The sequence below is a fragment of the Fusarium tjaetaba genome, assembly GCF_013396195.1.
Source record: "Fusarium tjaetaba strain NRRL 66243 chromosome Unknown NRRL66243_c0000086, whole genome shotgun sequence".
NCBI classification, from domain to species: Eukaryota; Fungi; Ascomycota; class Sordariomycetes; order Hypocreales; family Nectriaceae; genus Fusarium; species Fusarium tjaetaba.
Window position 1 is genome coordinate 336,337 of NW_023501282.1, and position 26,165 is coordinate 362,501.

General features: G+C 50.1%; 6 protein-coding genes across 6 annotated transcripts; 2 read left to right on the forward strand and 4 right to left on the reverse strand.

The window, feature by feature from the left end:
* Positions 1-647: 647 nt before the first annotated feature.
* FTJAE_4503 (Methylenetetrahydrofolate reductase 1) lies at positions 648-2,564 on the forward strand (the record flags this gene model as incomplete). Its single annotated transcript, XM_037350915.1, has 1 exon — positions 648-2,564. The coding sequence occupies one exon, from the start codon at positions 648-650 to the stop codon at positions 2,562-2,564; it is 1,917 nt and encodes a 638-aa protein (XP_037208468.1).
* A 749-nt stretch (positions 2,565-3,313) lies between these two features.
* On the reverse strand, positions 3,314-5,622 carry FTJAE_4504 (RNA-binding protein; the record flags this gene model as incomplete). The annotated part of the gene is made up of 5 exons (XM_037350916.1): positions 3,314-3,640; positions 3,696-4,693; positions 4,750-5,307; positions 5,363-5,481; positions 5,558-5,622. The coding sequence occupies 5 exons, from the start codon at positions 5,620-5,622 to the stop codon at positions 3,314-3,316; spliced, it is 2,067 nt and encodes a 688-aa protein (XP_037208469.1).
* An 863-nt stretch (positions 5,623-6,485) lies between these two features.
* On the reverse strand, positions 6,486-9,269 carry FTJAE_4505 (elongation factor 2; the record flags this gene model as incomplete). Its single annotated transcript, XM_037350917.1, has 3 exons — positions 6,486-6,503; positions 6,560-9,068; positions 9,262-9,269. The coding sequence occupies 3 exons, from the start codon at positions 9,267-9,269 to the stop codon at positions 6,486-6,488; spliced, it is 2,535 nt and encodes an 844-aa protein (XP_037208470.1).
* A 2,221-nt stretch (positions 9,270-11,490) lies between these two features.
* On the reverse strand, positions 11,491-21,184 carry FTJAE_4506 (CSF1-like protein; the record flags this gene model as incomplete). Its single annotated transcript, XM_037350918.1, has 2 exons — positions 11,491-21,055; positions 21,108-21,184. 2 exons carry the CDS (start codon positions 21,182-21,184, stop codon positions 11,491-11,493), a joined length of 9,642 nt encoding a protein of 3,213 aa, XP_037208471.1.
* A 1,020-nt stretch (positions 21,185-22,204) lies between these two features.
* On the forward strand, positions 22,205-24,070 carry FTJAE_4507 (DUF300 domain protein; the record flags this gene model as incomplete). The annotated part of the gene is made up of 3 exons (XM_037350919.1): positions 22,205-22,317; positions 22,373-23,540; positions 23,588-24,070. The coding sequence occupies 3 exons, from the start codon at positions 22,205-22,207 to the stop codon at positions 24,068-24,070; spliced, it is 1,764 nt and encodes a 587-aa protein (XP_037208472.1).
* A 255-nt stretch (positions 24,071-24,325) lies between these two features.
* Positions 24,326-25,927, reverse strand: FTJAE_4508 (dihydroorotase homodimeric type; the record flags this gene model as incomplete). The annotated part of the gene is made up of 9 exons (XM_037350920.1): positions 24,326-24,677; positions 24,735-24,879; positions 24,934-24,997; positions 25,050-25,150; positions 25,224-25,307; positions 25,361-25,439; positions 25,490-25,555; positions 25,620-25,646; positions 25,835-25,927. The coding sequence occupies 9 exons, from the start codon at positions 25,925-25,927 to the stop codon at positions 24,326-24,328; spliced, it is 1,011 nt and encodes a 336-aa protein (XP_037208473.1).
* Between the last annotated feature and the right edge of the window lie 238 nt (positions 25,928-26,165).

Here is a 26,165-nt window from a genome sequence, read left to right on the forward strand (position 1 = left end):
GGGCATCTTAGAGGCGCTCGGCGGGGGAGAGGAGAAATTTACTGGACAATTATTAGTTAGAAGGAAGGAACGACGTGGAACGCTTTTCTGACCGTACTCGGTTTTCTTTCTTCTCTCTCTCTTCTCTCTCTCTCTCTCTTCTTTCCTACTCGTCATCTGTCGCTCAATATATAACCTCCTCTTCGTTCTTCAAATAGAATTGGCTGTCATTTGTCAAGTTGGGTCCTGGTACCACGTAAACACTTAACCCCCTGCTGCTGCTTCTCGTCCAACGGATTGAGAGAGGGAAATCGAAAGGTCAATACAGATCATCGTTTCCACCGCCTCGTCTGGAGTTGCAGCGCAAAACCTCAGAACCGGGCTTCAAACAGTACAATATACGTTAGTTTATACCAGCATCGCCGCAATACCTCTCCACCTAATCTGTAGCTGAAATTGCTAACATAGGATTCCTTGTCAGTCGTCGTTACAGTTCCCCTCCCCCACAATCTCCCCATACTCCAGCTCTCTGATCCAAGCTTCGACCCGCCACGGCCATCACGCCCAACTCTTCCTTCGTAACGAATCACCATTGTTCTCTGGTCAAATATACATACAACTCGGCATAAATTATACAGTCGAACAGTTCCTCGCCAACCGATTTCACCATGCATATCAAGGATATGCTCAGCGACGCCGAGAGGAGCGGCCAGCCCTCCTTCTCTTTCGAGTACTTCCCTCCCAAGACCGCCCAAGGTGTTCAGAACCTTTACGACCGTATGGATCGCATGTACAACCTGGGTCCCAAGTTCATCGACATCACATGGGGTGCTGGTGGTAGAATTGCCGAACTCACTTGCGAGATGGTACTCCAGGCTCAAGCTGTCTACGGCCTCGAAACTTGCATGCATCTGACCTGCACTGACATGGGTGTTGAGAAGGTCAATGATGCCCTTCTTAAAGCGTACAAAGCCGGGTGCACCAACATTCTGGCCCTACGTGGTGATCCCCCGCGAGCTCAAGACAAGTGGACTGCTGCGGACGGAGGCTTTCAGTATGCCCGTGATCTCGTCAAACACATCCGCGATACCTACGGCAACCACTTCGACATCGGTGTTGCTGGTTATCCTGAGGGTTCCGATGACAACAAGAATGAGGACGAATTACTTGACCATCTCAAGGAGAAGGTTGACATGGGCGCCAGTTTCATTGTCACACAGATGTTCTACGATGCTGATAACTTCATTCGCTGGGTGAAGCGTGTTCGTGAGCGTGGCATCACTATCCCTATCCTCCCCGGTATCATGCCTATAGCTACATATGCCAGCTTCCTTCGACGAGCAAACCATATGCAGGCCAAGATCCCTCAAGAATGGCTCGATGCACTTGAGCCTGTTAAGAACGACGATGTCGCTGTCAGAAATATCGGAAAGACCCTGGTTGCCAACATGTGCCGAAAGTTGCTCGCCAACGGGATTCACCACCTTCACTTCTATACTATGAACCTTGCCCAGGCTACACGTATGTTACTTGAGGAGCTCCAATGGGCTCCTTGCGCTGAGCGTCCTCTTCAACAGGCTCTCCCCTGGAAACAGTCCAAAGGACTTGGCCGCCGCGAGGAGGATGTTCGGCCCATTTTTTGGAGAAACCGCAACAAGTCTTATGTTATTCGCACACAGGATTGGGACGAGTTCCCCAACGGTCGATGGGGTGATTCTCGCTCTCCTGCTTTCGGAGAGCTGGATGCTTACGGCATTGGCTTGACTGGTACTAACGAGGCCAATCGCAAGAAATGGGGCGAGCCCAAGACCATTCAGGATATTGCTCAACTTTTCGTCCGATATCTCCAAAATGAGATCGAGTCTCTACCATGGAGCGAGGCACCTCTTACCACTGAGGCTGATGAGATTCGAGAGGAGCTTATTGAGCTGAACAAGCGAGGACTGTTGACTGTGAACTCTCAGCCTGCTGTCAATGGCGTCAAGTCTTCTCACCCGGTCCATGGCTGGGGCCCCGACAACGGTTATGTCTACCAGAAGTCATACCTTGAGTTGCTGGTGCACCCCGATGTCTTTGACAAGATGATCACTCGCATTGAGAACCACCCTGATCTGACCTACTACGCTGTGACTAAGGACGGCGAGCTCCGATCTAATGTGACATCTGATGGCCCCAACGCAGTGACATGGGGTGTCTTCCCTGGCAAGGAGATCGTGCAGCCAACCATTGTCGAGAGCATCAGTTTCCTTGCATGGAAGGACGAAGCATTCCGACTGGGTGTTGATTGGGCTCACTGTTATGACATGAGCTCGCCTAGCCGTGCTCTGCTTGAGGGTGTCATGAATGACTGGTACCTCGTCAACATCGGTGAGTCAAGAGGTTCCAAAACCGATTCTGAAATCATGCTAACAATGGTAGTGAACAACGATTTCCACGACAACAAAACCATCTTCGAGCTTTTGAAGGGCCTCGAGGTCAAGGATCTCACCACTCCTGCGACTCCTTTGACTGAGTCTGTAGGTAATGGCGCCGTAGATACTGAACCTATTGCCAACGGTACTGCAGCCACTGCAGTTGCGAACTAGATGTTCTCACACAGTGGTACTCGGTGCAATGGTTTGCCAAAATGCCCAGCATCTTGACCAAAGTAAATCTCTGTTACGGTTGCAGAGTGATTGCAAGTATGCATCATCGGGGCGTTGCTGTGCACTTCCTCTAACTTTAACGACCACTGCTTTTTTTTCTTCCTTTGATTTTTTTTTGATTTTCGGGTTTGGGTATAATAGCATCACCGAGGTGTCTTTTTCAACAAAAAGTTACCAGGGATACGGGGGCAGCATTTTAAAAAGGCGCAAGATACGAAAAATCACCCGGCGGGCGCAGACGACTTTATGTTTTGGGGGCTTGCTTTGCTTGTTCTATATCTCAACGATACCCCGCCAGCAAGGCCTTATGGATGGACGAATGCATGACTGAATTTGATTTCTTTCTTTCTATGTTTTTTACTTTTCTTCTTTCCCAACGAACGGGAAGAAATTATACAGAGTGGGTGATGATGGGTATATGGAAAAGATTAAAGGCAAAGTTTGGCTATCATGATGGGCTCAAGCAACAGCTAGACGTTGCTGATGCTCGGAACCAACAATTGATTTGATATCTAGTCCCGATATTGGGCTACGATGATACTTTGCGCTCTCCCATACCGCCCCTTTGAGTGACTTGAGTGAAATGTCCAAAGTCCATCCTTATCCTTTCTTCGACCAAATCTGGGATTGTGCTGTACACAATAAGAATGTTATCGTCAAAAGGGCTATGCAATTAAATTCCTTAGGTATCACCATGCATCTTCCTCAGCCACTTCATAATCCATATTCACCGCCCTTTCTTCCCGCTGTGGTTCTGCGCTCTTCTCCCGTCTAGGCTGCTCATCGAAGTCCGCCATAGCATCGTCCTCTACACCATGCCTGGGCACGTCATCATTGCCAAGGGTCTTGACAGGCGGCAGAGGTGTATTCACCCACGCAAGCTCAAGACGCCCCTCAACGCCAGGCAGTTCCTTACCATTCAAGCTATAGTAGAACTTCTCTGCTGTTTTGCGATCTTGGAAAGAGACGTGTGTGGTTTCAGGAGCTGTATCGACAGACTCAAACTCGCCGAGGTTCTGCTTAGTATGTCAGCGATATGAGACCTGGAAAAAGGAGGGATGTTAAACGTACCAGGAGAAAATGGCGAAGATTCTCATCCTTATCAGGCGCTGTAAAGTCAACACCTGTGATGGCGAGCTTTTTGGGCCGGTTGTCAATCGAGTATTGCGCATAAGCTGCGTGCATGTTTCCTCCTCCACGGCCCCTGAAGCTTCCCCTTCCTCGTCCACGAGCGCGAAAGCTGCCTCGACCCCGATACCCACCTCGGGGAGCCCATGATGAGTTTGATTCGTCCCCGGCATCGGGATCCAGACCGAGCATCTTTGCCTCTTGTTCGAGGGCCGCAAGCTTCGCGCGTAGCATACTTGTACCTGACGAATTAGCATCGCCGTCCTCGCCTCTTTGACTGGCGAGCTTTGCCTGTAGCTTCTCGTTTTCCTCTCGGTGGCGGGCGAGGAGTTCTTGATGCTTCTTTACTACCTCCTGGCGCTCCTGCTCTATCTTGGCGCGCTGAGCCTCACGCTCTTGGTGCTTCTTTTGTTCTTCTTCTTGCTTTCGCTGGAACTCTTCCATGTCTATTTCTGGTTCGACCTCGCCATCTTCTGCAGCCATTGGGTCGCCCGACCAATTGCCCCCTTGTAAAGGGGCCGATACTGGTAGTGTGTCGGTCTTGTCTTTGTACCAAAACACCTTGACGAACCTGTTGTCGAATATCACTTTGGGTGATTGATATGCTGCATTTGCCGAACCCCATTTATCGTACTTAACAATCGCGAGGTGCTTGTATGGCTGCATTGATATCTCCTGGATATTGCCAAATTGTGAGAAGAACTCCCGCACTTGCTCCTCGCTGAAGGATTCTTCTGGGATATTTTCGACCACAACGGTACTCTTTGTACGGTCATAGTTAGGCCCTTCAGCGGAGAAAGGAGCTCGCGAACCGCCCTTCTTAGCGCCACGGTTCCGACGACCTCCTCGACCGCCTCGGCCCCCATCGGGTGGGAAAGTCCAAGGGTTCATGCTATTTGGGGCGTTTGCTAACATGGCAAACGGATCACTTGGGTCGTACTCTACCCGAGCTTGTATTAGACGAGCAAACAAAACAAACAAGTGATACCAGACTTACCGGCGTCGGTACCTGGGGGTACGAATATCGACTCGTTGCCATGGTCATATGGGCATGTGCTCCCACGCGAACAGAAACCCTTGGTGTCAAAATCACGACATCGACCTCTTCTACGGGGTTGACCCCGACCACCACCAAAGCCTTGTTGCGGGAAGCTTGGCATGCCTGGGTATGGCATACCCATGGAACCCATCTGCAGAAATGCCTCCATGACTTTCGGATCAAAAGGCATGTCGGGTCGCGGAGGAAGATTATACGTGGGTGCCCCAGGCCATCCTCCCCTCATGTCGTCACCTCGGCCTCCACGTCCACCTCGACGGGGTTGCTTCTGCAAACGCCCATCACGGTTGAAACTGTCGTATCCATCTTGCGGGTCGTATTCTTCGCGATCGTAGAAACCTCTCTTTCTTGAGCCATTCGGCGTCGTGCTGTCGGCCAAAGGTTGCTGTACTGGTTCAACTCCGATCTTTGGAGCTGGAGGAGCCCCTGGGAGGTAGGATCTGTACGCGATTGCTTGGAAGACGTCGTCGAGGAAAGCTTTGGGGTCTGTGGAATGGACTTGCTGTCAGTTTCTGCGGTCAATCGCCCCAAACGTGAGAGTAGCACTGCGCACCTTCGCTTAAGAAGTCAGGAATCTCCTGTTCGCATAGTTTTCGTACCGCGTCTGCGTCGCCATCGTGCTTGAGAAGAGCGATAACATACTCGGCTAGGACGTCGGCGTCGGCGTCGGAGCTATTGTATATGTTAGCGGAGTCTTCAATTCTGCGAGCCGTTCCAGCACCGCGTGGGGAAAAATGAGGCTACGGACGTATCCTCGATGCGCTTGACTATCCACGCCTTGAGTAGAGGCGCATCTTCTTCAGAGAACAGCATTGTACAAATAACGCGACCGCTCCGTTAATGGTAGCCGCCAGAATGCGCCCGAGACAAAGAGCAAGGGTAGGTCAGGTACGTAGGTATGTTTGGTTGACGTTCTGAGGTTGGAGGCTGAATTTTTTGGGTCATGGGCGGTTGGGGCCTTTCGTTGTATTGTGACAGGTCAAGCAGTAAGATCACGGGTATCAATTTGATACATAATAAGTCTCAATAAGATCAAACAAGAAAGATTTATAATACGCTAGACAAATGCCAGGAAAAGTTGTGCTCATGTGAATATTTCAATCAATCGTCAAAAATTGGATAGCTCCCGTCTGATATGACATAGTTACAGGCTTTCAGTCCAGAGTCAAAACAGCCCGAGCTCCATATCATTAGATTCGCTCCACTTTTTAATGAGACCTATCCTCAAGATTACCAGCAGTAAACCATATGCCTCATATCTTGTATACCAACAAAATCTCAAGTCGATTTTGATCATCCTGTATAGCAAGTAATTCTCCGCGTTTTCCGCTGAACTTCCACAGTTTCCTACTAATCCAAGTCAACTTACTTAGACCTTGGGTCTTGACTTCACAACAAGAAAAGGACTTCATATGAACTTCAATCTAACGTGTTTCAACTCATCAGATACGACATAACTACATAAAAGCCGAATTGAGCTTCTCCTTGACATTCAGCTTCAACCCAGCCACTCGACTTTTCTTTTGGTTTCCGCTCAGCATGCCGCTCCTGAGATCATCAAGGAGCTCCTCCGTGGAATTTGACATGCGTCCCAAATCTTCGTTACCAGCCGATTAATCTTGCGTGTCCAACTCGGCACGCTTCGTGGTTCGTTCGGCGCATTAAAAAAAAGCCGTTTACAGCTTGTCGTAGTACTATCATGATATATTAGCATATCTCCTAAGTCACCGGACTCGGATATTAGACTTACGTTCTCGACACCAGGAACGAGCTCCTTGACACCCTTGCGCTTTCGCATGGTGGTGACGATTTGTCCGACCTTGGTGGTGGAATCGAGGGGAGAGCCACCGGGGAGGATCTGCCAGTGGTCGAAGACGGACTGGGGGAAAGCCTGTCCGGAGGTGGCCTGTCGGAGATCTCCGTTGAAGCCGAAGGACTCGAGAATGGGGAGGTAGGCCTTGATGTTGAACAGAGGAGTACCAGGTCGCTGCTCCTCGCTGAAGACGTGACCACGTCGTCGGGTAAGGACACCGTAAACACCACCCATGGCCTGCTCAGGGACCTGAATCTCGACAAGGTACACGGGCTCGAGAAGAGCGGGCTCGGCGAGAAGAGAGGCGGCGTACAGGACACGACGGGCAGTAGGGATGATCTGACCACCACCACGGTGAATAGCATCAGCGTGGAGGGTAACATCGAGGATGTTGAAGCGGCAAGATCGCATGGGCTCCTCAGCAACGGGACCCTCACGGGTGGCCCACTGGAAACCGGAGACAACGGAATCCTTGATTTCGTTGAGGTACTGAACGGCCTTGGTCTGGTCGACCAACAGGTTAGCACCAGTGCCGTCAGGGCCGAAGGTCCAGATCTTTCGGGCGTCGGTGACATCCCAGCCGAAGTCGTCAGCGAGGACACGGGCACGGGCCTTGAAATCGTCACGGGCGCTGACCTTGCCAGCCTCGATGGCAAGAGAGAGCTCCTCCTCGATAGGCTCAGCAACCATGTACAGACGGTTGTGCTTGTTGGGAGACTTGGACAGAGCAGTAATGCTGGACTTGGCAGTAACGGTCTCACGGTACTGGACGACGGGGTCGGAGATGATCAGGGGAACACCGGCGTGATCCTCCTCAAGATCCTTGAGGCAAATCTCGAGATGGAGCTCACCAGCACCGGCGACAACGTGCTCACCAGACTCGGAGGTCATGGTCAACACACAAGGATCGGACTTGGAGAGACGCTTGAGACCCTCAACAAGCTTGGGGAGATCCTGAGCGTTCTTGACCTGGACGGAACGCTGGACGACGGGGGAGACGGAGAACTTCATGACCTTGAGGTTGTGGGCGGTCTCGCTGGTGGTGAGGGTACCAGACTTGAGAAGGAACTGATCGATACCGACCAGACCGACAATGTTACCGGCAGGCATGTCGTCAATGGGCTCGACCTTGCCACCCATCATCAGGACAGTACGCTGGATAGCCTTGATGAAGAGATCCTCCTTCTTGCCAGGGACGTAGTTGGGACCCTGGATGCGGACCTTAAGACCTGATCGGACGGTACCGGAGAAGACACGACCGAAGGCGTAGAATCGACCCTTATCGGAGGTGGGCACCATCTTGGAGACGTAAAGCATAAGAGGACCCTTGGGGTCACAGTCACGGATACCAATGGCGGCCTCGTCATCGGGGGGACCCTCGTACAGAGTCTCAGCACGGTACTTCTGGGCAGTGGCGGGAGAAGGAAGGTGGAGAATCATCATCTCGAGGAGAGAGTCGGCAGCGGGAAGGAAAGTTCGCATGACAGCCTTGAGGAGCTGCTTGCCCTCCTTCTCACGGTCCTCAGCGGGAAGCTTAAGGTTGAGCTTCTCGAGGAGAGTGGCGGTCTCCTCCTTCTTGAAGTTCATAACAGCGGAGAAGATCTTGAAGATGGGGTCGAGGATGAACTGGTTGAAGGCACGCTCGAGCTGCTTACCCTCGTAGGTGCCGTTCTTGGTCCACTTCTTGGTCTTGGGGTTGAAGTAGTTGTCGCCCCAGAGACGCTCCATCATCTTGTTCTTGTCAACACCGAACTTCTTGGCGTATCGGACAGCGAACTGTCGGACGGTGAAAGCCCAGCCGTGCAGACCGGAACCGAAGGCAACGGTACCCTTGTCGGGGTAGACCTGGATGTCACCAATAGACTTGTCAAGGTAGGTAGAAATGATGACGTTGACGGACTCGATGGTTCGGGAGAAGGACTGGTACAGATCCTCCTTGGAGACCTGAAGCTCGAGAAGAGCACGGTCGACCTTGTTGATGATGATGACGGGCTTGATGCGCTCACCGAGGGCCTGTCGGAGGACAGTCTCGGTCTGGACACAGACACCCTCGACGGTGTCGACGACAACAAGAGCACCATCAGTGACACGGAGAGCAGCAGTAACCTCAGAAGAGAAATCAACGTGACCGGGAGAATCAATGAGGTTGATCAAGAAGTCCTTTCCGTCGGTCTTTTGGCCAACAATGTCGGCAATGTCGTCATCCTCACCAAGCTGACCATACAGAGAGATGGCAGTAGACTTGATGGTGATACCACGTTCCTGTTCGTCGGCGCGAGTATCTGTGGCTCGGGCATCACCAGCCTTGGCGGTAGAAATGATACCGGCCTTGGCGAGAAGAGAGTCGGTCAGGGTAGACTTGCCGTGGTCGACGTGGGCAATAACGGACATGTTACGGACATTGGTAGGCTTGTCCATAAGCTGCCGGATCTCGTCGATCGTGAAGCTATTGTGAGTGAAGGCATCGCGGTTAGCTCATGGTCATGGAAGGACGGACGGCTTAAGTCCGAGCGGGGTATGGTGCAGCTGGAGGGGTATTGCCATCATGGGAGATGGGGCAGGAGAAGAGAGTGATGAAGCCGACGACGAGAAGGCGATGCCGGCGACAGGCAGACGATGATAGATTCGATGCTACTTACTTAACCATCTTGGCGGTATTGTCTGGATGACCTGACTATGTGTATGTCAAAAGTCGAAGTTGTTGATGTGGGAACAGAGCGGGGTTGAAGTTTTCACCCCGCGATCTGAGCCGCAGAAAAAGGGAAGAAGCAAGAAGCGATTGCCGTCAGAGAGAAAGAAGGCAACGATTCAAGTGACGATGGAAGAGAGACAGTTCCGGAGGAGAACCACTGTCACTCTTTATGCGTCCCTTTTGGCGAGAGAAGGTTTGGAGGAGGAGAAAGAGGGAGGGAAGAAAGGAAAGAGTTTTGAGCGGGGAGGAGTAAGGTAAGGTAGGTTTGGGCACCTCAAGATTCATTCGGCGAGAAGCCTACGGGCAGCAAGGTTGGACCACCCAGCCCACCACTTAGCGGAGGGCATCCCCACTAAAGCACGAAAGAAAAAAAATTGGACAGTGGGCTTTTCACATTTTTGGTGGGGCAGCAACCGCTCAAGAGGACCCCGCTACACAGTTATTTTCTGCCACCCGCTGAAGGAACAGGCGCTCCAGGCCCTCGTGGAGGGGTTGGGCTTGGTCACGATAGGCCCATGAGTCCGCTAAAATTCTGTCTGCTGAGCGGGCATCATGTCCTGCCATCCATGTCCATTGACGGGAGCTTGAGATAATTACCCAGCTTAGCTCTCGGCTGCCAGGCAAGGTATGGATCAATTGCCACAGTCACGGCCGCACAAGATGGGAAATTGGGTTGATCGTAGAGGGCACCAACCCTGGCACGATTCTTTGCCCATGGGATACGCTTAGTCACCACCGAAAACCCTGGAGCTTGCCCCTCCCCCTCCCTCCTCTTCCTCAAGAGCTCACTCATGATGGCAGGGGATTTATTAGCCTCTTTTTTTATTGTCTCACCGAATGATTCATCGTATAGAGTTGCTCTTATTTCTAGAGAACCTACACTGCGAAAACTGTGAGAATACATGGGTGTCTTGCCAAATTGCATAAGCTCAAGCATACAGTATAATCACCCATGCTAACCAAAAGATGAGACAACCTGATGGAGGGGGATTATCCGTGGGCCCAGCTTGAAAGTTGAAACCGAGTCTCCCCTCCCCCTCTACTCGAGTCGGTTACATACAAGTGACTCCCTATGACGTGCATGCCCTGCACTTTACTACTACTGTAAGTCAGTTCTACAGTGGCTTATAGGTCCCTAGTCATCAGATACATTACTTTCGTTACGAGAGACATCAACTTTGTGATTTATCACTTACGGACCCTTCTTTTTTGGCGTTTGTTCTTTTCATCGCCGCAAAAGGCTACAAATATCCGAAGTGGGCTGTAGCTTGAGCTGAAGAGATGGCAGGGAAGGGAACCTAGAGAGAGCTCTAACGTTACGCCTCCCACACAATTCATCCCGTCCATACCTTTACGGGAAAACCCCTCTTCGCCCACTGGGAGGTACTGTACAACCCATCGCCCTTATGATCTTGTATTTTCTCGGTGGGGATCCACTGAGAAGATACATGCACAGTTGGTGATTTGCCGTACCTTTGTCAATCATCCCGTCGTCTCATATTCTCAGACCACCGTAGAAAAGCTGATTCCTCGTAAGAGCTTCCAGGTAAGCTCTCATTGGAGGATTCCACAAGCTCTCTCGGGTGTGAGTCCGTTAGTCCCGCTCTCCTTTGCCTTTGCAGACCAGAAGGCTAGACCAGCCGGAACCCGTAGGATCACCTGGTGATGCTGTAGTGAAGATCTGATATTACCAGATTTTCCCAAGAGAGAATTGGATCAGTACATATCAAATGACTTCTTGACCTTATCTACAGAGACAAAAATTCCGCAGCATTGTTGACAACATTGTTGACAACCATACAGCTACTACATTGTGCTTAGCATCAGGCTGGCCATTGAACCCGCGTTTTCTTTTGCATGCATCGAATTTTCTATCCTTCCTGTGCCCTCAGGTATCCATTACTATTGATGATGTTCAACCGATAAATGCGCAAATATTCGTTTTAGGATGATGAAGCATCCAAACGGTACAAAATCCAAATGTATCCAAATGCAATATGTTTAATAAACTCAAACATGAACTTGATGAACTGAATCCCTTTCTGCAATTGTCTGATGCCTCCCGTAACGCCTCCCGTAACGCCTCGCTTGCTCACCATGCTGCTTACTATTACCGAGTGACTCACTCGCCGCCTAGTAATTCAAATATCATTCTTTGCCATCACGATGGCAGATCTCACGACGAGCCCAAGATGCGGGCGTATGCGTCCTCGACCTCGCCGGCCAACTCAAGAAGTGACACAATGACAATCTGATGTGTCAAGTTTGGTAATCGATCGCGATGTAGGCCAATCCATTCCAGGGGCGGTGTTGCCTCACCCATATCCCGAAGCTGCGGCGTCTCAATAATGGGGGGCTCCAGTGCCACATAGTCGTACTTAGACATTGGTACATCGATCTCTGCTGTGATCTTTTGCTGTTCTCCGTCTGTCTCTTCCGCTCCTGGCACTCCTCTGATCTTGACTGCGGTCAGAGGTATCTCCTTGCCCCAGACTTGCTCGAGCGCCTTTGCATGGTTTGCAAACATCCCTCGGATGTAGCTCACACGCGAGAAATTCCAGCCAACTTCCACTTTTCCTTCGAATGCACTCTTGAAGATATAGCTAATCTCGTTCGACCTAGGCTTCTGCCATGTCTCCATCACTGCTGATACTTGGGGGACGTTGAGGATGGTTCCTCCTCTAGATCCCGTTGCACGTTGAACAACATCTTCAACGGAGATCTCGCTCAGAGTCTTTGGAGCCTCAACATTGCGGACGCCAGCCAGGCCGATCCGAAGCTGGCCTAACATCATCCTCAGGATACTATGAATGCGTCTTTGCTCCATGCTTGCAGCAAAGCGGGCATATGCATTGAGCGCCTCCACCTTGAACACTTGGTGATCTGAAAACGTGCTCGGGAACACGCCCAGGTTTAGTGCCTTGAGTGTCACCACAACATCTGTGTCGAGAGATATAGGTGACTTTGAAAGTGTGTCCTCCTCCTTCAACTTCGATGTTTGTTCGACTTGAGGGATCGTGCTTCGAGATGTCGACATTGATCTCCTCTTCATAAACTTCTCGATCTCCTTCAGCGAGCCCTGGAAGCTCTCTTTCCTTTCTTGGACAAGTTTCTGAACGGCCTGCCACAGTGCAATGCCCTGAGCCGCCGAGGTTGTTGTTCCAAAGATTTGAACAGAGTCACCGTCAAAAATCGCGACCAATCTATCTCCACTTCCATCCAGACTCTCACGGACATTGTACATGAGGAACTCGAGCGATGTAATGTCAGCAACCAAGAAAGCTTGGTAATCAAAGGCCGCTTTGACCCGGAATGCGTTGAAGCTTATAGAAGCTTGAATCATAGGCGTCTCGTTCAGAGCTTCTTCTCGTTTTGGCCATTGAATAGAAGTGCGTAAGCGGAAATCTTGGAGAGCTACAAAGCCGCTCAAACGTCCAGTACAGTCAACCCCAATCTTGTCAAATCCGAGACATAGGTTTTGTTCCCAATCGGACGTTTTCTTAGACGATACCCAGAACTTCTTGATTGCAAAGGCGGATTTACCAATGGCCTGTCCAAGATCGATGGTGACGTCTAAGGCTGCAATTGAAATGGTTGCAGTCCAGGGGAAAGCAGCGGTTGCTGCGACCTGCTGATATCGCTGCACAAGATGTCCACTCTGGGACGTCTCGGGGCTCATCTTTGCTACAGGTGCTGCGGTAGCAGAGCGTAACTCGCTCGGATACCAGATCTCACGGAACAGCAAGAAATCCTGTGCTTGTTTGGCGTTGATGGACACAGCCATGGGACTCACATTGATGATGGCAGATACTCCGCTGGTTCCGCTTACATGCTTACTGTTCATGAACGATAGTGTAATGGAATCAAGCTCAAAACTTGCGGTTGACTCGCGTGAGTACACATGTTGCACCGAAGCGTGCAGTTTCGTAAAGTCTCCTGAAATGGCAAAGAAATTTCCCTGCTCCAGAGACCTGACTGTGTTGACTGTGAAGTAAATATTGTCAAAGCAAGCTGTGGCGGCAACACGAGCTATGGGTTGACAGCTCAGAGAAAATTCTTGTCGGCAAATTCTCAGGCCCAGGTTGAGCTTGAGGCGACCCAGAACAGCACTCGGGTCCGCAGTGATGATATTATCAGCGTCTCCAGACTTGCTAGGGGGCTGTTTGGACTCTGCTTGTTCGCTGAGTTGTTCAGTTTCCTCGTCATCCTTGACAACCTGCTTCACGCTTGACAACATGTCCATAACTAGTGGCACAACCGAAGGGTACAGAATGTTGCTCGAGGCGTCAACCTTGATCTCTCCGTACAGAGACGGGTCGTCTTGAGCGTCATCACGGTACTCGATCTTCCAGGCTAAACCAGGACTGCGCAGGACTGTCCCACTGCCAGAATCGTCTGTATTAAATTGGCCGTATTTTCCTGCGGGTGAAGGGCGCCCCAGAGTCTTGGCCGAATTGTCCAACGATCTTTTACTGGCGATGTAGACGACTGCACCGGCGAAATCTGCGTCAATGAGAAGGCTTTCTAACCTCTTATTGCCGAAGAGGCTACGTTGTGGCTGCCGCTTGGGTGTTTCGTCTGCCTTCTTCTCATTTGTGACTGCAGTGTTCCATTGTGTTGACGCTTGTGCGACATTATTCAACGAGAGGGTAATCGATTCGGCCAAGTGGGCAGCTGGAACAATGAAGGCGGATGTCAGGCGAAGATCGAGGGATTCGCCAACAGCCTGGAACGCCATGCGTCGTGCAGACGCAGTCGACATGTAGGCGATGTTGAAGGTCACTACAGGTAGCAATGCTGAGTGAAGTGATCGAATTGTCAGGTCCTGGCCCAGAGGCACCATCTGGATCTGGAAGTTCTCAATCGAGAGACGTGCTGATCGCCTGGTTCTCGTACCGAATTCGAAGAGTTTGACTGACAAGACAAGATCCTCCTTGGAACTTGATTCGTCATCAACATTATCCGCGACGCTCCACCGGACACGAATGTTTCTTAGCTCGAACTGGTATTGCACCGATGCAAGAACTGAGTCGATGATATCGACCTCCTCTGGCTCATCGTCTCCAGTAATAGTGATCTTGGGCTTTGACTGTCTCAGCTTTCTCAGGTAATCCAATTCCCGAGAAGTATCAAGGTCCTTGATCTTCTCACCCATGTAACCAAGGACGTCGACGACAGTTGAAATGGTTTCCGGGGCCAGGTTGCATTCGAAATCATCACTGGTGAAATTAAACGCCCAGTCCTCTTTGCCATCGTCGCTCAGCGTTGAGCTAGCGGAAACTTCTACACCAACGCCTAGATTTCCACAAGACCTCATGGAGTCTTCGGGGCCTCTGCGGATGTCAAGGCCGATGTGACTCAAATTGAGATGGATCTCTGGATATTTGAGAATAGGGCCGTGTGCTTCATGCCGATTTGAGGCATGCAAATGGGCTCTGTTTAACGAAAACAGTACTTGAGCCATTGGTTCAACCTCTGACTTTAGGGAGGTCTTGGCAAAAACCTGAAGACCAGCCAGAGTCAGGTGGACATTATATACGATCCTAAGGCTATGATGCCCTGGTTCGACAGACTCGGGTACCGTTTGAGGAACCTCGCTCTCATCGGAGCCAAAGATCTCGGCAATGCGATCCTGGATAATCTTGGTTTGCTGTTGTAATTCTTGGACAGCACTCGATATTTGAGGTCTGTTCAGGGCTGTCAGAAGGCTGTAAACAGCAGAGGCGTCCAGATGAACTATCTCCAGAGATGAGAGGACATTGATTTGATGCTCTGTCTGGCCCATATGGCTCGTGATACGACCATTCGTTGGGGGAATCTGGAGGAGTGAAATACTCCGAGGTTTGTTTCTGACATTGATCTGCATCTCATGATAGTTCTCCTTGATATCAAAGTCGAAAATAATCTCCTTTCCAAAATTTGCAGCCGCTGCCGCTCGTGCTACAGTTCCCGTGATCTTATAGGTGAGAGACTGGAGAAAGGGAATGGTAATGCTGTACTCATCCAAGAACATGGCAAGATTGAACTTGACGCTTGAAAGGCGATCCGCGATCTTCTTCTGTGCGTCCCTTGGCTTAGGCTTCAATAAGCTAGCAAGCTGGTTTTTCAGGCCATACACTGTCTGTATTTCATCTCCTAAAAGACGATCAAGTACCTCCATAAGTCCAATGGGGTCCTCCTTGACTGCGAATATCAAGCTTCGACTTCCAGCGCTGGCTTTGATTGTATGGCTTGATGTGTTGTCGGTATTTTGAAGTTCATGGGACACAAAGATGCTTGGATTCTTCAGCTGCATCATGGCCAGGGAATGTGAGTTGCTATGAATTGATGAAGTGATGGCATTGCAATTGAGCATCAGACTCATGGCACTAGAGGCGTTGGGGCTGGATTGATGGAGCAAAGACATTTTTAATCCATGGCTCAACGTCCTGGCCTTGAGATTAATAGTCTCTAATTCGATTGCGCCTTTTGTCACCTCCACCACTACATGGACAGGAGGCCAAGCAGCAGGATCGGGTTTGGCTGGGCGCTTGGGTTTCGGCATAATTGCTGTTGGCTGGGCTTGACCTTGGCTCTTGCTGTATAGTTGTACCACTTCTTCAGCTAATTCACAAAGTTCCCAGTTCAAGTTGATGCCTGCTTCGGCGCATGATAGGTTCAAAGTTGTGAAGGGAGCTCCAGGGGCTTCGCCGGCAACTGCAGCTTCATGCATTTGCTGGTCAATTCTCGCAGCCAGATCAATGAAACCGATCTTGTTCTGCTTTGGCCCAGGATCGAGTACGAGCTGAAGCTCAGCAAGCCTACAAGCACCGAGAAGAGGAAGTCGGTCACCTTGGACCATGTCTGCCTCCCTGAGTTGTCCAAAAATATTGGTAAGGATAATAGCACTTGGCAAGTCCTGCATGTCCCAGCCACGCCATTTCTCCAACACATTCAGCACATAATTTGCAGCGTCTTCTGGTATGTCGGGAGTGGCGTGGAAGCATTTCTGAATTATTTGAGATTTGCAATGAGAGTCCATGGTAGTCCAGATCTGACGAAGTCGCATTGCGAGTTTCCAAGAGTCAGATGTACGAAGATGTTCATCTGCAGATCGCAGTACCGCAGAAGGTCGAACAAGAAAAGAGGGATCGTTGGTTGACTTGCCCTGGTCAAGAAGCAGATACGTGAAAAGCTTGTGCCGGTTTTCGTGTTTCGTTATCGTTTCAGAGAAAATATGTCCAATATCGGAAGCAATAAGTGAAGTGCGATGAATGAGAGATGCTAGGTATTCGATCTTGCCCGAGGCAGTACTTCCAACCACTGACCCAATATCTGCGTCGATGAAGCGAACATCTTTTTCGCCTATGGACACAACTACATCCTCGATTTGTGCCATGACTGCAGGCTGGGGTTCTTGGAAGGATGGGCTACGTTCAGATGCAGACACCTCTGCAGATCCCAAGCGCAGTTGGAGCGACGTTCTCGAGTGCCGTGTCTCATCTCTGAAGGGATCTTCCCAGGTTTTGGTCAACCGCGTAATTAAAGCGACCTTAGAGATTGAGAGGTCGTATTGATCTTGCTCCTCCTGTGAATAGCCGGGGGAATCCTCTGTTGTCGAGCTGAGAAGCCGAAATGAAGCGTTCGGTATCCGAACCATAAGATCCCTGATCTGGCCTTTCGTTTCTCGTTCCTTCTGCCGATCAAAGATCTTGGTCATGGCCTCAACTTGAAAGGTATCTAATAAGGTCTCTGGTTCGTTTGGCTGCAGAGCATCGAGGAGTGATGCAGCATAACGCAAGGCCGATGGATTAACGAAGGCTGACATGCCAGATGGAAATTCGACAATCATGCTGACATATGGGTGATCTTCACCCAGACCGTTGGGATCGATGTCATCCAATCCTATGCTCATCGTGTCAAATCCGTCGTCGTCGCCTTCTTCAATGCTTTGGAAAGGCAATTCATGCGTGCTTGGTCTCAGACCATGCAACGGAAATTGAGGCGAAACATATTGGCTTGAGAAGGCGACTGAAGAGTGTGCAACATCGTCTTTTGCGACATGGTCGTTAGCTGAGCGATGTGAGCCAAACGAGCCTCTAGCTCTCAAGGATCGTTGGTTGTCTGTTGAAGAAGACCTAACTGCCAGAAAATCATCCTGTTTAGATCTGGACCGAGCTCTATGCTGGCCATGTGCAAGCACAACGCTTCCATTGCTAGATTCGGCAAGAGAGAGGAATGAGGACTTATGAGTCAACCCTCGGGAATGCCGTGAGGCTATAGTCCTCCGCGAAACATCGTCTCTCTCACCCTCGAGGGACACAGCTGGATGAGGAGGGGGAGGTGCACATTGAGCTGGAGGGTCAATCGCCTCCGGGACGAATTCGTCCAGGTAGTCCGACAAGAGGAGAAACTCAGCTCGATGTGTACGCTGGTCCTCTCTCTGAACCAACTCCTGCTGGGTTCTTCTTTCTTCGCTGAATTTGAATTTGCGTCCAATGACGGCAAGGCGAATGGTCGTTCGGAAGTGGGCATCTGTTTCCACAGGATGGTGGTATCTAGATTTTTGTCTTCCCGCTGACTCCGCATTGAGACATGAGATCTGAATGTTTGGTACGATAATATCTGCACGCTTAGAATAATGAGATCTAGCCCAATCGTTGAAGCATACATCGATAGCATCAGTTGACACTAAGAAAGCAGCTTCATCGACATGCAACCAAACTTGAATGGACTCCACGGCAGCTCGAGCAAATGTTATATCATAGAAGACAAGTGATGAGTACGGCACAAGGGCGTTCTCCACATCATCGAAGCAAAAGGCAAGAGACTTGCCACCCTTCGCTACTGCAACCAGGAATTCAGATGTACACTCTCCGGTAATCCCGCCGACATTGACATCCCAGTTGCAGACGTATGCTGGTTCGGACGGCGGCAGTCCAAAGAGCTTGTGGCCGAACAGTCGAACGCCATCAATGAAGAGTTGGGTATTGGATGATGACATGCCAGGGGAGTCCAGAGCGCCTTCTCTACATCCCAGCGCAAGACTAACAGGACTAACCTCGACTTCCACTTCCATGAAATAATTGGTGAAGCGCAAATCGACAGAGACGCTAGCCAGCTCGCCCTCTACATAGCGGTCAGCAGAATAGAGGTTCGTTGGTAGCATGACCTTGAGGTCCTCGATCCTGACACCTAGAACGACATCCATGTCGTTGGACTTTTTGGGGGGAGGTTGTGTTACAGCTTCCGCGTCAGGGTTCTTTTTCTTCATCTGAAGCTGATTCTGGTATTCATCTAGCGTTCTGAAATGAACAAATTCTCCAAAGTAGTTATCTTTCAAGAGTATGACGTATCGAATCAAAAACCCATACAAGTACACATATGGTGACTGGCCGCGTACATTGAGAATAAGTGTGTCCGTGTTTGATGATGATGTCGTGGCATTGTAGTTGTAACTTCCATCCACCGCAAGGCCTTCAATATGGCCTAGTTGCTTCGAAGAAAGGAAGGCGGCCTGTGTGTTCCATTGAGGGACTTGAAGCGTCATGTCCAACTGATCAGCATGGACATCAAAGGGAATGGCATTCTTGCTTGGCCGGAAGGAGTCGGCCGGGATGCAAGACTCGGCAGTCAAGCAAGGGCTCGAAAGGATAAGATAAGTGTTATCTTCAATGACCGTTGCTTTGTCGATGATGTTGGCTTCGTTGACGTTGAGATAGAGCTGTAGTGAGTTCAAGGTTAGATTGAGATGATATTTGAAGGGCACAAAAACAAGATAGTCGGCAGGCGGGCCAGCTGTCCAGTCATCAACCAGATCTGTAAGTAGGAAGATATGGTCTCTCAGCATGAAAAGTTCCATCTTCGAGCTGGTTATGTTAAAGTGCCAGTTCCGGAGCGAATTCCAGGCTAAGGGGTTTGAGAGGTCACAGGATATTGTTTGAGCACCAGATCGCCACAAGAGATCATGGTTTACACTGCTCCATAGCTCAGAACTTGGCAAGTCAACATCGAGTTTTGTGGTATAGCCTGTTGGACTAGCCAGCATATCCATGTTGAACTTGACTGAGGAATTCGCGGGGAGCTTCACTTCCAACCAACCTGCAGGCCGAATTTCCGTTGCGTCTGTTTTGCTGTTCTTCTTGGTCCGGTTCCTCTGCTTTCGTTTGGTTGGAGGTTTGGCATGCCGCATGGGCGGTTCTTTGCCACGCCAGCGCCAATTCTTGGACTCTTCTCTAATGGGAACTCGCAGCGTGACAGCGTCGTCCATTTCTATGTAGAGTTGGAATGTTGTAGCAACTCTCCAATCCCCTGGTTTTAGCGGTTTTGCAGGCATGACATCTTTACATAATGATGGGAAAAAGAAGCGTTGCAAGTCTGCTCTCTGGCGATCTGCCCAGGGGCCATAGTTCATTGTGCCTCCTTTAATCGAAAAGTTCATACCCCAAGCAGGGGGCACGTCTCCGTTGATGCTGAAAGGGAAGGTCTTTGCGCCCCCATAGCGACTCTGATCAGGTACCTTGCCAACAGCATCCCAGAATACTGTCAATACAGCCTCAGGGCTGTCGAGAATCGTCGTCACAGCTGCGTACTCTACGGATGCCCAACGAGCTCTATCATCTCGATCGCGGTCATCGAGATAACGGGTCAGCCCTTGCCATTGATTTGCCCCTGGCACTTGTGAAGTTGCGGTAGTCATGGCAGTCCGTGAGTCTGTTGAGAAAGATTCCACAGACCGCCGCCAGTACGGAACTAAATTCCGCAGCGAATTAACGGCTTTTCGGCGATGGTGGCGGAAGAAAGATCGCTTAGATAATGCCTCCTGAGTTTGGGTATTGTCGCGGTCTCGGGTCGCCCGAGTGACCTGATCCTCTTTAAAGTCCTCGTTCTCCTTGATTTCGATAACTGGATGCTGAAATTGAACTTTGAAGGTTTGTCGATATGGATCAGGTGTAGTTGTTTCCGAAGCATCTACTTCCACGTCCAGCGAATCCGCTTTGGCGATAAGGATGGCTTTCGTGTTTTCATTGCCTATGACCGCGGCCGCTTTCTGGCACCGAACATGCACAGGGAACAGTCGAAGCATAAAAGGAAGCTCGGGTTCATCATCTCTGGTCAGTTCATCATCCTCGCCGCTTCCAAAGCCCGTGGTCGTACGTCGGAACATGCTCTTGGCTCGTTCGCTGAACTCCTGCTTCACATCCGTCTCTTTTTCGTTGCCAGCCACAGACCCGCCCTCCTTCTTATTGCTTCGCGATCGTGTAGTAGTCTCGTCCTTCTCTGATATCCCGCTTGAACGAGCTTCCGGGTCGTAGGTCTGGGTAAGACCTGCAAGTATACCATCATAGGCTGGGCTACGATTATACACAAACCATTCCAATCCAGTCAGATCCACCTGGATACGACAAGGAAGCTCCGGGTTCTTGACATCGCTTGTAGGCGTAGCATCGCCGGAGGAGAGCTTCGATCGTCGAGTATCGATGATGTCCGCGTCTCGAACTCGTCGTAGCCAGTATCGCCATGTTATGTAGCCATGCTGGATCATAAACGTCTCGTTCTCGCCATGGTATCGCAAACCTGTAAAGAAGACTCGGCCACCAAGAAGGGATATCTGTATAGCCTTGACATCTATGTAGACTCGATAGTGGTGCCATGTATAAGCTCGGAGGGCGTAGGAGACGATCGACGCGAAGAGTCGATTGAAGTATAGGACAAAGAATATCGCCAGGAAACAGCACAAGGCCATAAAAATAAGGAATTTACTATTGTATGTGAGCAGTAGTTTAACGGGTTCTTCGGTGCTTGGGAGCATACTAGTTGAACTGGGGATTTCCTTCAGCGGCCCTGGCTACAACAATTGCACTGTTGAGGCCAGGCATGGTGATGTTCATGTTGAATATACTCGAAGGAGCTCACGGGGCTCCACTAAAGGATCAGGAGATGAGTCGCATTATACTATTAGGTTTTATTAATTTGTGGTTACAGAGCTGCGATATTTGCGCAAAAGTCTGTAAGTGACGGGAGTCAGCCATACATAGCAAGTCTGGCTAGTAGCTGGGGGATGTTGGAGTCGGTCAAAACCTACAAGTATGGGCTGTCAGCTCACAATGAAAGAACCTAACCAATTCGCGACCACGGCAGCACGGTTGTTGAAGTAAGGTAGGCCTCTGCCCCTGTCACTCAGCGGATGCAGGGTAGTGGAGCCACTGGACATCGCTTGGCTTCAGTGGCCGAGCTGGAGATTCTAGCGTCCGGCTCCCCAAAGTGTTTAGCGTCCACTTTATCCCGTCCCGCAATTGCATCAGTGGACATACCTATGTATCCGTACAAGCTTCCATCTTATAAGTACGACGGCTCAGTATGAGGCTGCCTGCATGTCACCACGTTCAGTTGATGGCACTAACCTAGAGTGAGGGGGCGATCATTCTCCTTCATTTTGAACAGCTTTACTCCGTATTAACTACCAATTTAGCGAACTCCTCAGTCACTAGAGCAAATAGACTATTTCTGCTAATTACGAAGCTTGGTCGGCTAGTCTCAATATGGGTCTTCAATATCGGGCAGGCATGCGGGCGCATGAACGATAAGCCGCCGCCCGGAGCTATCATTCCTCAGACACTGTTACGTACCACACTCAAGGCAGCAAATACATCATCTGCCCCAACATTCAAGCTTTAACTGTGACTACATGGCCAAGCAACACACGGTTCCTACGAAAGCTTGAAAGCGTGGTCATTGACGGGATTCAAGTATCGTCGACACATTTTCATATTCGGTCTCTTGTTACGTATTGTCAGCGACATCTATAGCTCACCGAAATACTTTGCGAAAACCGGCCGTCATGCGTTAAGACAATTCAGCCATTACGCTTTCTCATATCAGACCTGCCGTACTACAAAATTCGGGCAGAAATGGAAGGATACGCTGGGATCATGGCGGATGGCGGTACTGGCCAGAAGCTCACCTATGCCACAACCGTGGTCGCGGGCATCGCTTCTGTGGTCGCGACAATACTATCTGTTATGTATGGCCTCGTCGCGTCACCCATGATGATACTTGTAGCTAACCTGAGCCTCCAGCTCGATCATGTTACAGGCTAAAAACTACCGTAAACCCTTACTGCAAAGATACGTCGTTAGAATCCTTCTCATGGTTCCTATATACTCGATAGCATCATGGACGAGCATGGTCTCTTTGAAAGCCGCTGCGTTTCTTGATCCGGTCCGCGATATCTACGAAGCCTTCACAATATATACCTTCTTTCAGCTCCTCATCAATTACCTTGGTGGTGAGCGATCTCTCATCATTATGACACATGGTCGAGCTCCAGTACACCACCTCTGGCCCCTCAACCACGTTCTTCCCAAGGTTGACATCTCGGATCCCCACACGTTTTTATCCATCAAGCGCGGCATTCTTCAGTATGCCTGGCTCAAGCCTATTCTTGCCCTATCTGCTATTATCATGAAAGCGACTGGCACATATCAAGAGGGCTATATTGGTCTGAGCTCGGGATACCTTTGGAGTGGTATCATTTACAACATTAGTGTCACTGTCAGTTTATATGCGCTTGGTCTCTTCTGGGTCTGCATGAATCATGACTTGAAGCCGTTCAGGCCTGTGCCCAAGTTCCTGTGTATTAAGCTCATCATTTTTGCTTCTTACTGGCAGGGCTTTTTCCTGTCAATTCTTGTTTTCTTGGGTGCTATCCCTGATAATGTTGAGGGTTACACCTCCGACAACCTGGCAGCGGCTATTCAGGACGCTCTTATTTGCGTGGAGATGCCTATCTTTGCTGTTGCCCACTGGTACGCTTTCTCATGGCACGACTTCGCTGATAACAGCATTCTATCCGCGCGCATGCCCTTGCGCCACGCTTTCAAAGATGCCTTTGGAGTGAGGGATCTTATTGAAGATTCGAAATTGACTTTCCGGGGAGATACATACGGCTACAGAATCTTCGATTCTGGTGACAAGGTCATGGCTCACGAAGACTCCAAGTCTCGTCTTGCAAGACTCAAAGAAGGTATGCGATACGAGCGTGGTGGAAAGGGGAAATACTGGCTTCCAAAGCCTGGGGAGGTAAATTCAACAACGCCTCTTCTCCGCGGGAATGGGGAATCAAGTGACAACAGACCCGATCAGATCAACGAAAACATACACGGTACCTTTGAGGAACCAGAGATAGATGCTGACGAGGATCGCCTGTACGAGCAAGCTCGCCAATTGGAGTATGGCGATTGGAATGTAAGTGTGATTGGTCACCATGCAATTATGCCGCTAATATGAGACAGTACCCAGTCATTACCGCCAGTGAACCGCTGAGAGAACGATACCGTTCTCCTGGCAGCTTTGGTACGAGGTCCTCAGCTTATGCTAGCCCATCCGTGAGGTCGCCGGCAACAGAGTATCCTCCCGCAACAAACAAAGGGAAACAAAGGAGTCGAGGACATGGACGTGATTCCCAACCCCAGCTGGAGCCTCAACCTGAAGCTGTTGTTCCGATCAAGAAGAAAAAGAAACCAAGGAAAGTTGTCAAGCATGCCGAACCAGACCCAGGCGAACTGGGCCTGAACAAGGGCCCTCCTGCTCCTGCAGAAACCGCCCAAATTGGTGGGCAGGATGGACACGAAAGTCCCAAAAATGAAGAATCTAGAGCCTGGAGCGACGATCGAAATCAGCAAGAAACCCATGCAGCGTCCAATTACCAATCAGGTTATGGAATAGACCAGGACGAATTCCGCAATGTTTGGGGTAGGGATGAAGAATCTAGATAAAGGGCTGCATTTTACATCAAATACCCCGTATGTCCGCCTGGGTTATATGAAACTTGAGAGCATAGCATGGAGTTATGGCTGTCAGTTTACGTTGCTTTCATATCTGCTCTATTGGTAGCACGGCATTGCATCTTTACTGGTACCGGCGAAACATGAAACGCTGTTTGAATAACAACACACTTTGCTTTTTGACACCTTGATCCATAGTTCTACGTAACGTTACACCTCACCCCGTTTTGAATCGTTAGCCATGTCTCAAGCCCACGTCAAACTAAATACTTCAGCTCCATGTCGCGAGATACCAACTTCAGTCTTGCTGTCCGCACTCTTGATGCTGGTGGGGATCTTGTCACCCTTACGCTCTAGGATAATCTTCTTACCAGAGGTCTCGGGTAGCTTGTAAAAGCGACGTCCGTTACGACTGAGGAAGTTTTCGAGTATCTCTTGTGTCACATCAGCTTCCGATATGACGCCACGGTCGATGGCTTCCTCGAGACCAAGGAGGACAAGTTGCACGACATAGGGCTGGGTGAAAACGCCAGCAGGTGCCTTACCCTGCTCAGCAGATGTCTTGGACTGAAGGGGATGGGGAGCGCTGTCGCTACCGCTATCGGAGAATTAGTACCAAACAAGAACTTAGCTTCAACTCGAGCCCGAGACTTACAAAAAGAACTTGCAGTTGCCACTGACAAGAGCCTTGATCAGGGCATCTCTGTCGGTTGGTTTCTTAGGAATAGGTTTGCAGAAGGCGAAAGGATCGCAACAGGCCTCGTGAGAAGTGAGGTAAAGGTGGTGAGCGGTGATGGTAGCTATGAAAATGGTCAGGGTTGAGCATCATTAGCATCGGTTACTTGACACCATACCGCCTACAGTTGGGCCACAGGCCTTGACAGCCTCCACAGCAGCGGAGGTGGTGCAGTGCTCAAGCTGGAACAGAGGTTAACAATCATCATCCTGATCGTAAGTATGGCAGACGTACCACGATGCGTAGCTGAGGGAACCGGTCATGGAGTTGTTTTAGGGTTGGGAGGAAAGCCTCCTCGAGGGTTGTGTCGGCCGGCGCAAGAGACTCGAGGACTTCTCCGTGTATGTTCAGGACTAGCACAGAACAACGGTCAGTTCAGCCTAGGACAGGATTTCTTAGGGTTCTTACCAATCCCGTGCTTTTCCATTGCGGCAAAAGTGTCATAGAAGGCTGTAATATCCGATACACCACTCTCAGAGTTGGTGGTTACACCTACACGGACGATGTAAGTGGTTAGAGTTTGATGACTGGACAGGATCACACACCCTGAGGGTATAACTTAACACCGGTTACACCAGCTTCGGCAGCTTCAGCTATCACTTCAGGAGTGACTGAAGGGTGAAGCTCATACGAGTTAGGGATGGACTAGTAGTATAGGGTGGGTTGAAACTCACATAGAGTGACATGAGGAAGTTGACATCTTGGGTGATGGCCGTGAGCTTGGCCTTGTACTCGAGAACCTACAGGCATCAACGTCAGGCTCGATCTTGCAGAATCTACTAAGGCCGTGTTATGAATACGTACCTGCTCGACGGCAGTAAGAGGAGGCAACTATTCATGGCATGTGTCAGCGGTCATGCATACAAACCGTTGGGCAATCATGAGTTTTGAACAGCATCACTACAAGACACGACATACGAGATTAGGCATACTGTTATATTATATTAGCCTTTAATATCCAATCTTGTTATAGTCCAGAGTCTGTACACGAATACCGTATCGACTCCTCCTTGGCGAACCGTGGGAACAACCAAGTCCATCATATCGCCCTGACGTAAATGGACATGCATGTCAGCCGCAGCCGGCAATTCGAGACGCTGAATGTTCTTCATTTTGAGAGTATTTTTTCAGTAGCAATTGAAAACCTGGTATATCTGCAGACAACAACGCCTGATAATAGATGATAGCTGAATCGCGGGGTTCGCTTTTTTTTTTCGATGCCCCGCGGTCTCAGATGGAGAATGACTAAGAATGCGACACCCAGGCTTCGGAGGGTTTCTACCAATCAGACAAGCTCTCAACTTGACCGGACAAACCACAAATCCGCGTCTACAGGCGGTGTGAGAAATT